The sequence below is a fragment of the Oryza sativa genome, chromosome 8 (genome assembly GCF_034140825.1).
Source record: "Oryza sativa Japonica Group chromosome 8, ASM3414082v1".
Classification (NCBI taxonomy): Eukaryota; Viridiplantae; Streptophyta; class Magnoliopsida; order Poales; family Poaceae; genus Oryza; species Oryza sativa.
The window spans coordinates 15,539,147-15,552,727 of record NC_089042.1 but is presented as its reverse complement, the minus strand read 5'-3'; the positions used below and the strand labels follow the sequence as shown (position 1 = coordinate 15,552,727).

The 13,581-nt window shown below is 43.3% G+C and overlaps 1 protein-coding gene across 1 annotated transcript; it reads right to left on the bottom strand.

Moving 5' to 3' along the window:
• Positions 1-5,612: 5,612 nt before the first annotated feature.
• LOC136351291 (uncharacterized) lies at positions 5,613-7,407 on the bottom strand. The gene is made up of 2 exons (XM_066303299.1): positions 6,744-7,407; positions 5,613-6,551 (listed from the first exon to the last, which is right to left on the bottom strand). The coding sequence occupies exons 1-2, from the start codon at positions 6,947-6,949 to the stop codon at positions 6,311-6,313; spliced, it is 447 nt and encodes a 148-aa protein (XP_066159396.1). The 5' UTR covers positions 6,950-7,407; the 3' UTR covers positions 5,613-6,310.
• Between the last annotated feature and the right edge of the window lie 6,174 nt (positions 7,408-13,581).

The window sequence follows — 13,581 nt, the reverse complement described above, 5'->3', positions numbered from 1 at the left end:
GAGATGGCTATTTTGGTTGACCATATCATAATGCAGAACGTAGCATCATTAGTTTTTACTCTTGGTTAAAAAGACAATAGGCAATTATGTTCTTAACTCTGTTTTTAACTCTGTTTTTATGTTCAGTTATGATTTTATCTTGGTTTTTGAACTAATGCTCAGGTTTACTCCCATTTTCTTAAGATGACTTAGTGGTAAAAAGACATGCAAGGCTTTGTAAATTTAGCCCTATTTGTCTGATGAAGAACTTATGGTTTTGGTAGTGTTTTGACAAAAGTGCGTTGACACGAATTTTTCCCAACTTGAATTTTCACATATTTTAGATATGAATGACGAACATCAACAGGTCTAACTCCGATTAGATGTAGCCATGAACATTGCATTATCTCTCGAGGCTTAAATATGAACATAATTTGAAATTGTACAGCTAGATTGATCTAAAAATTTAGCTAAACGTAACTGAACAACATTTGTCAATAACTTCACCAAAATCAGATAATTTTACATCAAAATTCAGACACACCGAGAACAATATTTGCCCAGAACTTCATCAAAATTGAGATAAACACTATATTTGAGACTTTAGATCGAAAAGACAAATTGGAACAAGAATATTGATATGGGGGGAATCATCAGAATGTGCTGCACCTATCTCTTCAAACTCACATCCTCAACAGATCAGATCGATATTTTGCTACAGGCTACAGAAAAGATGGATCGAGACTGAGCAATGGCAGTGACCTAGGTGATGCAAGCGAAGTCAACAACAGGGATCAAGACCTTTGGCTACGAGATGCTGGTGATGCAAATAGCGGCCAAGACAACGAATCCCGAATCCGGGAGGAGTTCGTTGGAGTTGCACAGAAAATTCTTGACAGCCTACGCAACGGCCAGTCGACGGCCACATGCCACATCCGCGTCGTGTTGCTTGACGCTTCTGTCCGATCACCGTGCGCCGGCTACAAGATCTTGGTATGTGAACAAGCGCCAGATATTATCGAGGTTGGCCAAACTCTATATGCAAGCTGATGACTGGCGCGAGAGCGGGAGAAGGAGACACACGAGCACGATCCGGCGCACACTAGAACGGGTGACTGATGCGCACAGGGCACGATCTCTTGCACGCGATGGACGAAAAGCAAGGAAATGGACAGCCTGATCCAAAACAGATTATGCACGCAAAAAAAAAAATCGTGAGCAGATCAGGACTCCCGCATGGATTGTTAGATGACAGATGAAGGGAGGGGTGAGTACAAAATCATCTTTATAATTCTTATAATATTATAATAGGTAAAGAAAAGATTAATACTAACAGTATAACATTATAAACAGAATTAATACTGTGTTAAGGCCACAAGGACAATCGAGATGCCGTACACCAGATCAGGGAATGAGGGAACCGATCGAGTTACCCCGCCCCAACCGGCAGGTGCTAGAGTCAAGACGATGATGACGGATCGCAATTCGCAACCACACACAGTTGGCTGCGTCTGCGTCTGCGTCGGCGTCGGCGGCAAGCCAGAACTTGCGGTGAGGCAGAGGCTAGGGCATGGCAGACTGCAGGAAGGCATCATCGAGGGGGAGAGCGCCCGGACTGGCCAGCTAGCTAGGAGGATCCGAAGGAACCACTGTTGGGAGGTAGAGACGTACAGAGCTAGCGCACAGATCGAGTTAGCGAGGTAGGACGGCGGGGGAGCCGCCGGGACGACCGTGGCAGCCGGCAGGTGGTGGGGCTGTGGCGGCGATCGGTCGATACTAGGACTAGGACTGTTTGGTAGAGCTCCAACTCCTAAATATAACTTTAGGAGTTGAGTCTGAAGTGGAGTTGTGGAGCTGCCAAAACCCAGCTCTACAACTCTAGTACATTTTGTGAGAGAGCTCCACCCAACTCCACTCCCAGTTTGGGTGGAGCTGAAGCTGTTTGGCTAAGCTCTAACTCCAGGAGGGGTGGAGCTGGAGCTGGAGCTGGAGCTGTGCCAAATAAGCCCTAAGGCTCTGTTTACTTCTCAAAACAAAAATTTTTACGCTCTCATATCAAATGTTTGGACACATGCATAGAGTATTAAATATAGAAAAAAACTAATTACACAGATTATGTGTAAATTGCGAGACGAATTTTTTAAGCTTAATTGCGCCATGATTTGACAATGTTATGCTACAGTAAAAATTTGCTAATAACGGATTAATTATGCTTAATAAATTCATCTCGTTGTTTCCTGGCGGAATATGTAATTTGTTTTGTTATTAGACTCCGTTTAATACTTCAAATATGTGTCCACATATCCAATGTGACAACTCAACCCAAAAATTTTCCCCAACTAAACAAGCCTTAGGGTGTGTTTAATTCCTAAAAAAAGTTGAAAGTTTAAAAAAAGTTGAGAGTTTGAAAAAAAAAAGTTAAAAGTTTACGTGTGTAGAAAAGTTTTTGATGTGATATGATGTGATGGAAAGTTGAGAATATGGAAGAAACTAAACACGGCCTACGATGACGAAACATCGAACAGACAGTGAAAATGCTTCGCATCGGCCGTCCGACGCTCCAATGAAATATCGGACGTAACATTATCTCATCACATGCATGCTTCTATCCGCTGCCTTGTCTCCATGCAAAGCACTTTACTACTCCCTTGCTCTATGTAGAGCACTTTACCAAATCATGCACCGATGCACGTATACATTTTTATATTTAAATAATCTTTTTCTTAAATTACTTCTCCAATTTACAATCCGATTACACTATTAAACTTGTTGCAATTAAATCTTTACAACAAGATCACACATGGCTATATTCCGATGAAAAAATATTTTTTATTCTTTTAAATGTGTCAACTAGTACTGTTTCGCTAATACATATGTAAATGTTGCACATATTGTTTTTTCAATGTTCCAATTTGTATTTTATAATGTTTCAGATGTAATAACTTAATGTTTTATAATTACATGAAAATATTTTAATAATATTTCATATTTGCAAATATATTATATCTTTCATATGGGTTTTTATGTCATTTGTTTTTTTATTTTTATGTCTCACTCATTGAGACTCAATGTTTCATACCGTGATTATTGGTGTTACAATTAGTATTTCTTAAATGTTGCATTTCTCTGAAACACTTTATAGACTGAGTTAGAACATTTTACCAAGTTTTTTTTTGTCTAACTCATTGAGACTCAATTTATCATAATTTATCATACAGTGATTATTGGTGTTGCAGTTAGTATTTTCTAAATGTTGTATTTCTCAGAAACATTTTTATAGACTAAATTGGAACATTTGACCAAGATTTTTATGTCTCACTCATGGGGACTCAATGTTTCATACATTCATTATCGGTGTTGCATTTAGTATTTCTTGAATGTTGTATTTGTCTGAAATATTTTATAGACTGAGTTGGAACATTTGACCAAGTGGTGAAACATTTTTTTACAAGTGGTGAAACAATGTTTATTTTTTTCTCATCAAAATATAACCATCTGAGATCTTGTTGTAAAGATTTAATTGCAAGGAGTTTAATGGTGAAATCGAATCATAAATCGGATAATTAATTTAAAAGGAAATTTAATTTAAAAAAAATAAAAAGTAGGTTGAGACAAGTACTGCATAGTAACTATGCAGTCATGCATGCACAAGCATATAGGCTTCTTACACGTGCTAATCAACTAGAGTATAAACAACAGTCATGCATGCACAAGCATATAGACTTTTTACACGAGCTAATCAACTAGAGTAGAAATAATAGAACACATGTATATATGCATATGTATGCGCACGACAGTGTAGGGTCGGGCGTCCGATATTTACAAAATATCGAACGTCCGACGCGTAGCATCCTCCGACAGACAGACGTCCATGGGGTCCAACTTCAAAGGGGTAGCCTAACGCCGCATGGCCACGTCCGACCGATCACGTCCGATTGGTCATGTCACGCACAGATTCTAATCTGTCATGTCTCGCGGATGATGGTTAGGCAAAAAAAAAAAAAATAGGATGGCGCCGAAACGGATGAGGCAGGACGACGGACCAAATCGACACGGACTCGCTAGCGATGGTTGATGCACGCGCTGTAGGACGAAAGGTCTGATGCGGATGATGGACGAAAGTTGGAGGTGACGATCGAAAAATTTAGCTGATCCCTTCTATATCTCAGAAATTTCATCCCTTCTATACTTTTGCCGTTACATTTTCCTTCATTTCTGTTATGTTTGGTTGAAATGTTTTTTATGCTCTCGATGATTTACGTTTGAATATAAGCTTGAAAAACGATTGAAAATTTTATTTAAATACACAGTATGTGTATTTTATGAAACTAATGAGACTAAATAACTAGTATAGAAAATTTTGACATAAATTTTGAAAATAAAAAATAAAATAAATTAAAAATTTTATTTGAAATTATAATAGGACAATGGATTTTTTTCAAAGCATTCATAAAAAAAATATTATGAGCATTGGTAGTTCTATCTTTGTATGAATGCTCCTCATTTTTATGATTTTTTAAAAAATAAAATAAAAACATATTTTTTTTATTTCATTATCTAAAACTAAATTTTGTCATCACATAGCAAACTCATAACTATAATAGTTTCATGCGACAAAGTATTGCATTTTCAATAATGTAATTCATAAATTTTTATGTTCATCCAAAGGGTAAAATAGTCATTTTATAGCAATGGGATGGTCAATTAATGATCAACTAACGGAAGGAATATAGAAGGAATCAAAATCAAATTTTGTGGGTATGTAATGAAGGAAGCAAAATTCAAAGGTATATAAGAGGTTAGCTATATTTCAGACGTATATAATAGATTTTCTCTTTATCCAAAGGAATTATAACGTGTGACTACCTGAATGTAATAGAGGATTAACACACACTTTTGCCATATTCTCTGCCTATACAAAGGACCCCTGCTCGCGAGGGGCTGAGACATGCGCGTAGAAGCACTGAGGCACATGCGCGATGCCGCCGCCAGGCGCTACGCATGAAGCGCCCTGTGCGGTGTTAAACCTATGACACACCCATACATATTCTATTCTACAGATATTAATAAAACGAGCCCTACTCCGGTGCTTTCTATTTGTGATAGAAAGTAATCCGAGCCATTAACGTATTTAATCGTATGGTTAAGATCTAGTTCTATTACCGCCTGAGTTAGTGATAGTAGAAACGTAGAGGGATATACTTGTTCCAGAGATAATAATTCGCGTAGGGGTATTATCGTAATTTATCATTATCCTAAACGAGCCATTGACTCTCGTCCACCGCAATCAGTCAGCCTAAAAAAACAGTTTTAAGATAGATCTCCAGTTCAATTTAACATCCGCAAATATAGATTCTCTAATATAGGTACGAGCTAGTATCCCCGAACTATCACGGTCGTCCGAATTACCCCTCCGAACCATAAACCGGATATTCTTTACTCCCAACCATGCATACCGGACGAATTACCCCTTCGACCCAATCCTTGATGATTTTGGTCTACGTGGCGTACACGTGGCAGTTCAGTCAGCATTCTATTTATAAAAAAAAGTTGTGGGACCCACCTGTCATACACTACTCTCTCTTCTCTCTCTACTTCTCCCCAAATCAAACTAACATCCCAAAACATTCACATCACAAATCTTAAGTTACTTGTACACACAAATCAAATACATCACAAATCTTTAAAAAATTACACACAAACCAAATACATCACATATTATACATCTCAGATCCATACAACAAATCATAAAATTATACATCTCAGTGAATCACAAATTGTAAAAAAAAAAAGAAAAAAGAATGGATGCCGGTAGCACCGCCTGCTGCCGCTCGCTACTCGGCCCGTGCACGGCCGCCTGCTGCGTGCGGCCCCACCAGCCGCCTGACGCGTGCGGGAAGGGAGTAGGGGGAGGAGGCGGCCCTCGCTGGGCATGGGAGGAGGAAGGGGCGTGCGGGAAGGGAGGAGGGGGAGGAGGCGGCCCTTGCTGGGCATGGGAGGAGGAGGGGGAGGAGGAGAGGGAGATGGATCTGAGGAGAGGAGAGGCCGGTTGTTGAGGAGATTGAGGCCGGTGTGGGGGAGAGGATAGAGAATAGAGATTATATACTATGCGTGATTTTAGTTGGGAGTAAAGATCTAAGAGGTCTTCAGCGGACTAAAATGGTGATCTTTAGTTCCGGTTTGCCCATTTGACAAGGGACTGACAGGGATGAACCGGGACTATAGATCGTATAATGCTGCGGGGTTTTAAACCGGGTTTTTTTGTAACCGGGACTATTGTGGCTTTGGGCGACCGAGCAAAGATCAGTTTTCCAGTAGTGGCGGTCAGCGGCTAGCCGGCGACGGCGGACCACGACAGGATCCACTTGCTCTGCCCGCCGTTGTTGTAGTACAGCCGCGACAGGAGGCTCGACGCCGGGATGCTCACGCGCTGAGGACGAGCAGCAGCCAGAAGGACAAGGGCTTGCTGCGGTACGTCTCCGTGTAGGAGGCAACCATCGCTGCTGCCTTCTGATACAGAGAGCGATCTGCTGCCCCTGATGAGGTCTCCTCCATTGCTGCAACTTCTCGTGCTGTACATGACAGGGACAAATATTCAGAAGATTTCAATATCTAAATAAAATTCAGAAGATTTCAGATCCTGTCTACAGCTCCAGCTCGGTGAAGAGGAGTATTTGCTGAACAATAACGTTGTGTTAACATCTGAAAACATGGTTAGATTGATAGTAACTCCAGAAATAAAAACAGAGTGAATGGTTGATTGCCTAGAGATTTCTGCAGTACTAGTATGATCCCACGGGGCGCGCCTCCTCCCCCGTGGCCCCGTCGTCGTCGGTGGGGGCGGGGGCGGCGGCAGCACGCCCTCCCCATGCGCGAACTCGAAGAGCGCGGCGCCCGTGTCCCGCAGCGACATGGCGTACGCCGAGTGCACCGCCGCGAACGCGTTCCGTGCCTGCACGACGGACTTCATCCACTGCCTCCGCTCCTTGCATTTCGCCACCGCCTCCTCGTTCTCGATCCGCGACTGTGCGCACCCTATAATCCCGCTTGACCTGATCTCTCCCTCCCCCCCTTACCCACCTCCCTCACTGCATTGCGCACCTACGCAGCCAAGCCAACCAGCGACCAACCAAACCAAACCCACCCCTCCACCCACCAAGCAGCTCACCTCAGAGCTCAGCACGGCAACAGCGAGAGCGAGACGGGGGAGTGGTGGTCGTGGGCGAGTGGATCTAGGAATGGATGTTTGCCTCGTTGGGTGCTCGTCCCCGCGCGCACGCCACCGAGAGGGAGGGGGGAAGCCGCGCCGAGCTCCTCATCCCCCGCCGCCGCTGCCTCCGCGTCACGCGCCGCCGCCGCCGCTGACCCGTGGGACGGTGAGAGAGAGAGAGGAAGAGAGAGAGAGAGAGTGAGAGAGAAGATAGAGTAGTGTATGACAGGTGGGTCTCACAATTTTTTTATAAATAGAATGTTGACTGGACTATCACGTGTACGCCACGTAGACCAAAACCACCGCGGATTGGGTCGAGTGAGGTAATTCGTCCGGTATGCATAGTTGGGGGTGAAGAATATCTGGTTTTGTGATTCGGAGGGGGGTAATTCGTACTTTTTCCTATACACAGCCATTTACAAGCTAGTATATGCATTTATACAGGCAAATTTAAGACATGTTCACCACTGAGACAGCGAGCAAATAGGCAGACTAGCATCGGCCACTCACAGAGGACAGAGGGGGCGCCGGTGAGGGCGTGCTCCTCCACGGAAGGCCACGACGGCGAACCGGGATGCCGGCATGGAATAGAGGAGAGGAAGGGGAACGGATACACGGGTGAGGAGTGGGAGGAGTGGCCACCTGAGGATTTCGCCACACCAAGCCGCTGGCAGCGGCGTCGTGCCGCTGCCTGCCGGGAGGAGTAGCGAAAACCTGCATCGGGGAGAGATGCGGTGCTTGCGTCGGGGCGAGATGCGATGCGTCGGACCTGATGCGAACAACCGAAGAAAACATCCCATGCCAAAATTACCCCTAAACTATATTAGAAGATTACTAATTTATCCTATAAAATTAACGGTTGAGATTAATTCTACTTGTAGTAGAATACTTCAAGTAGAGAGCACCGGAGCGTATCTCAACCCAAAGCCTAAATGAAAACCAAATCCTTTAGGTCACTGGCAGCAACGATATCTTCACCGGCCTTCATCAACTTTTTTTTTCTTTGAAAATAGATTAAAATCTGGCCTCTACATCCATAATAGATATACACAGCCCATCTTCATCAACTGTTCATCATTGATAGCACAAGCAACGCCATAGTGTTGCACGTATATATTTGTGTAACCCGGCATCGGCACGTAGAGGGAGCCAACACACATGCCATAGCGTTGAGCAAGCGTGCAGCCCGGCTAACAGAAAAGTCAAGCTGTGGGAACAAGATCCCGACGATGAAATTCTCATCGGTAGGTCTTCATTAATAGATCCAGGAACAAGATCTGGTGATGAAATTCTCATTGGCAACTCTTCACTTAGAGATAAAGGAAACCGATGATGAAATTCTTATCGGCTAGTCTTCACCAAGAGTGATATTGAGGAATAAGATTCTGGCGATAAAATTCTGATCAGCCGGTCTTAATAGGCTGTATTTAGATAGTGGAAAAGTTAGGAAGTTGAGAGAAAGTTGGTAGTTTGGAGAAAAAGTTGGTAGTTTATGTGTGTAGGAAAGTTTTCGATGTGATACGATGGATGAAAAGTTGAGAATTTAGAGGAACTAAACACGGCCATAGTAGAGATCAAGAAACAATATTCAGGAGATGAAATTCTCATCAGCCGGACTTCACTAGGCTGTGTTTGATGCTGGTGTTCCCAACACCTCTCCCTCGTATTTCACGCGCATGCTTTTCAAACTGCTAAACGGTGCGTTTTTTATAAAATGTTTATATACGAAAGTTGCTTAAAAAAATTATATTGATCCATTTTTTAAAAAAATTAGCAAATATTTAATTAATCACGTGCTAATAGACCGCTCCGTTTTCCGCACGTACTGTGTGCACGTTGGGAGCTGGCCGTAGCGAACACACCCTAAGAACAAGTGATCAAGGAACAAGATCCCGGCAATGAAATTCTCATCTACTGATCTTCACCAAGAGATTGAGGAATAGAATCTCGACGATGAAACCCTCATCAAGTAGTCTTCACTAAGAAGATGATCATTGTTCATCGTTGAGCTAATTACCATCAACGGTGTGTACGTGTGGGCAAATACAAGGCTCATCTGGCCTCATTGGCATTAAATCGTATAATCTATCTTGCGGGTTTTGAGTAATCACTTGTATAAACTTGGGTGGAGTTTAAGTATCATTGGCAATGGACCAACCATAATTTATACATAGGTGCATTCCCTTCGACTTTAGAAGGATTACAAATATGACCAGTCTGTGTCACACACGGGAGGTGTACCATCCCGAAATACAACCATCCACACCGATGGCGATGGTTTCGACGAGATCCGTTTCCAGTGCCGGTGGTTGGTGTTATTGAGCAAGTTGCTTGATCAAAGGTACTAAGCATGTCTGAACCTATCAATCAGACTGCAGATGTACTATTTGATCTTTTGACGACTAAAACAAAGTCGATCACTATTGTTAGATTGATCATGTCTATTAAGCTATACTGTGATATTTGCCTCATGTTCACACACGGGAGCAATTCTTCCTTGAAAATAACAAGATTGTTTCTTTAAAAAGCAACGCTAGCCACAAGGGTAAGGCGTTCATATTCAAAACACACATCGACATCATGGTCGAGTGTCGATGACATTAAATGGCCTCAATCATCATCTACACTATGTGCGAGACTGACAAGACCTGACGATATCTCAGCTAAAAGCTGACAAAACTGCAACCACCAAAATGTACCTTGTGTTGATCACTAACGATGCTATATGAAACCATGGCCGAGTACCGACGAGGCTAGGTCACTATACTATTAACACGTCCAAAATGGATGGGAAATGGATACACCATTGCAAGGCACAACTAGGCAAAAGCAACCACAAAGACCATATTTGATGAAGGCTGGAGTACGTGACAAGGCATTGACGAGGCAAAAGTCACTCCCTTCACAAAATTTCCTCTACACATCAGCGTGATGATAGTGTACTATTTTCAGATTTTGGCGAACCACCCGTTCCACATTCACTATATTCACCATTAAATCTACACTAACCTCAACCTTCGACGAGCAATTAATTTTGAAGGCGATGACCATGAGCACAGTTTAATCGAAGGTGTTCGATAGGCTTTTTCCTACAAATGTAATTAATTGATCGCCTCGTTGCTAGGTGCCAGGAATCAGCAGATTGCACGTCATACAGATGTATATAAACTATCCTCGCGAAATCAAAATGCAGACTCCTATGGGAACCCCGTCTATTTGTAAACACTCATCTATGACTAATAAAATATTGGGTTTCCTGTTATTCGTGTTTCGTTATTTTGTTTTCATCAAATAATACCCGTACTCTTTAAAACTGGGTATTGAACCCTCTTCAACTATCAAAACCATTTAGTTCACCCCTTGCACAAATTGAGGTGATTTTTGTTTATATGATGAAGTGGCCGTTAGATCAGCAAAAATAATAATAAAGAATGGTAGGCCTACTTGCCTATGACCATCTTCCTACACCTATCTATCCCTTCCTTTCTTCTCCTCTCCTCATCTCTGCTCTTCACTTTGTACCAAAGCATTCGAGGGACGACGTTGTCCCTAGGGGCACAGCTGGCAAACTCCTCCCCGAGGCCCACTACAGTCTTAAGATGGAGATATGGAGAGGTAGAGAAGGATTCATTGTTGCGGTCCAGAAGCCATTTCAATGGCTTCTCACAAAGGGATGCTGTTGATGGGCTCCTCCCAAGGCCCATCACCGCCTTGATATGGAGAGAGAGATGGGGGGAGCTTGGGGGAGAGGGAGAGATCTGGATGTTTCAGGACGGTGGCCACATCGATATAACGGTTTCCTGATCTCTCCTTTCATTTGTTTTTTGACCAAAGCACTTAAGGGGCATCAATGTTGATTGGTTGTGCTTAGGGCTACGTCCTTCCGCTGTTGCCTAGTTGTGCCGCTTGCAAGATCAACATTCGCATGCTTTCTATTTGCCTTCATCCTTACCACAGGAGGAGGGCCATCTATATCTAGCACAAGACGGTCAGAGAAGAAGGCAGAGGAGCTAGAGAGGCGGTTGACTATAAGGGTTGGTAAGACAGTTAGTAATGGATGCCACTTGGCACCGGCTTGGGGGACGAAATTTTGAGATAAAGAGGGAAGGGCAAAAAAAAGGAGTCGGGACTCTCAAATATGTAGGTGGATCCACCAGTTTTTAATTTTTTAAGACAAATGCAAATTATTGAGGAGATTAAATAGACCTATGTGTATTGATCATTTTGCCGAGTTGTTTATCAACTCCAGCCATCTCCGATTCTCAAAATTTTATCGGTGCTATAATTTGTGAACTCTGTTGTCTTGCACATTCCTCCGCATCTATTTGCAATCTTACACTGAATCACTAACACAGCTCCCCATGAGGCCACGACCCCACCTATCGAATTCCAGGTCCCAAACACATTTTGACATGTGTACATGCAAGCCTTTTGAATATTCACAAAAGAAAATACTTCCTAATTTTTCCCACCTCAAGTTCATGTCCGAGTCCTTATGTCCATGCATTGGGCTACCTTTAGCTTTATTAGAACTCGTAGCAATAAGACCCTAAATAATATAACAGTACTTGTTTAGACTACATACCCAGAATAATTAGATGGTCATTTTACCTTTTTAGGTTATTGTGGAAATTTCTTGTCACACCCCAATCCGGTACTACCGTACAACGGCACCTGACAGGAGCGTGTCGTAGGAAAACGGCGCGAACCGCTTCCTACGAAACCACGATCTCAGTACCAGTCCTAGGACTTAGCGCTGGTACGCACGGTGACAAATATGAATCATTGCAATCCTTAAAATAGAGGACTTATTTACCTTAACTTAGGTTGCAGCTCAGAACAGCCCGAGAATGCAACCGACGACACGGACGAGGAAACACCAACAGCAGCAGCAGCGGAACCAACGAACTAACACCCAACACCACAGGCGATGGCTGGGAACCAGGACGAAACCCTAATCTTCACTTCGCTTCATCTTCTCTTCAAGGCGGAGGAACTATATATATTTATATAGAGCAAGGGCGAGTACTTTCGTACTCAGCAAGTCACGGGAATTTAGGTGTTTAATGCAAGCTTGGAAGAGAGGCAAGGTTGTTTTGCAAATCCTTTATTTGAAATCATTTTGAAATCACTAAGCGATTTATTTCTTTTTAAGTTTGGGTCAAAAGAAGACTTGCGTCTTGATTCGACTTAAGAGATGCTTTTCAACAACTCAAATGGTAATGTACCGACCTCCTGGGTCAGATCATTACTTATCGGCTCCCAGAGCTATTTCACTTGATTAGGCGGTTCCCAGAGTCTTTTTCATTTTTGCGGACTCCCAGAGTCCAGCTGCCCAGCAGCAAAGCAATCCGCTTCCACTTGGGAAGCCTAGTCTATGATGCCCGCTGACATCCCGAATCACACAGATTCGTTTCTGACCACTCAGGTCATCCATCTGCCACATAGGCTGATTCTGGTTACGATTCCCATTCCACAACAACTTTTCGCAAAGCACAGGCAATCAAATCTACGCAACGGGAACCACCTCACATCCGCCCATGACCGTGGGAACGGCTGTTCGAACAGTTAGTTAACCTCTGCAGAGGGGTACACTTTACCCACAATACACGAACTTACTCCAGACACTGGCCGGTGTCAGAGGTTCGCGACAAAGCCTTTCCCAAACCGACCCAGGGATACCTCATGCCACATAGAAGGATCAAATCCTCACATAAATTTAGGCCATTTTAGTTTTCACAAATCAAACTCCAACCATCTCGATCGGTAAGTTAGCAAGCTTCTCATTCTTGCCTTACCAGGAACCCGGTTTGGCTCCAACCGACCCCGCCCCGGCGTTCCCAACTATTGGCATGTGAGGTTTCCCTGAACCGACTAGTTAACTTAGCCAGGGTGTCCCATTCCACCTTGTGGTTGCACTTTGATTATGCTCGATGAGTTTCCCACAGGAATCGGTCCTTATATGCGAATACGGGACAGCGCCACGTAGCCACAGCTCCCGCATCGTGAGTTTTCACAATTCATTTTATTTTTCAAACACACCGACATCACATGTCGGGTTTTCAAGGCTTCACAAACCCATTTCCCAAGTTTTCGACAATCAACGGTGTATGTGGGATATTTGGTATGCGCGCTCAGAGAGCACGGATACTGATGTACCACAAGGGTGGAGCAACAAGGAATCAGGGTAGTACAACCTACAGGAGTTAGTGCGACTACTGGGTAGGTCCGTCGGTTTGGCACGCAAACCGAGGCCAAGCAAATTAAGTGTGTGATTCTAATAATGCAAGTTGCAAACAAAGTAATAATGATTTTCCAATTATAGGAGCAATTGATCAAAGGGTGACTTGCCTTGCTCAAGGTCTTCACTGAGCTTCACGAATCTTCGAGAA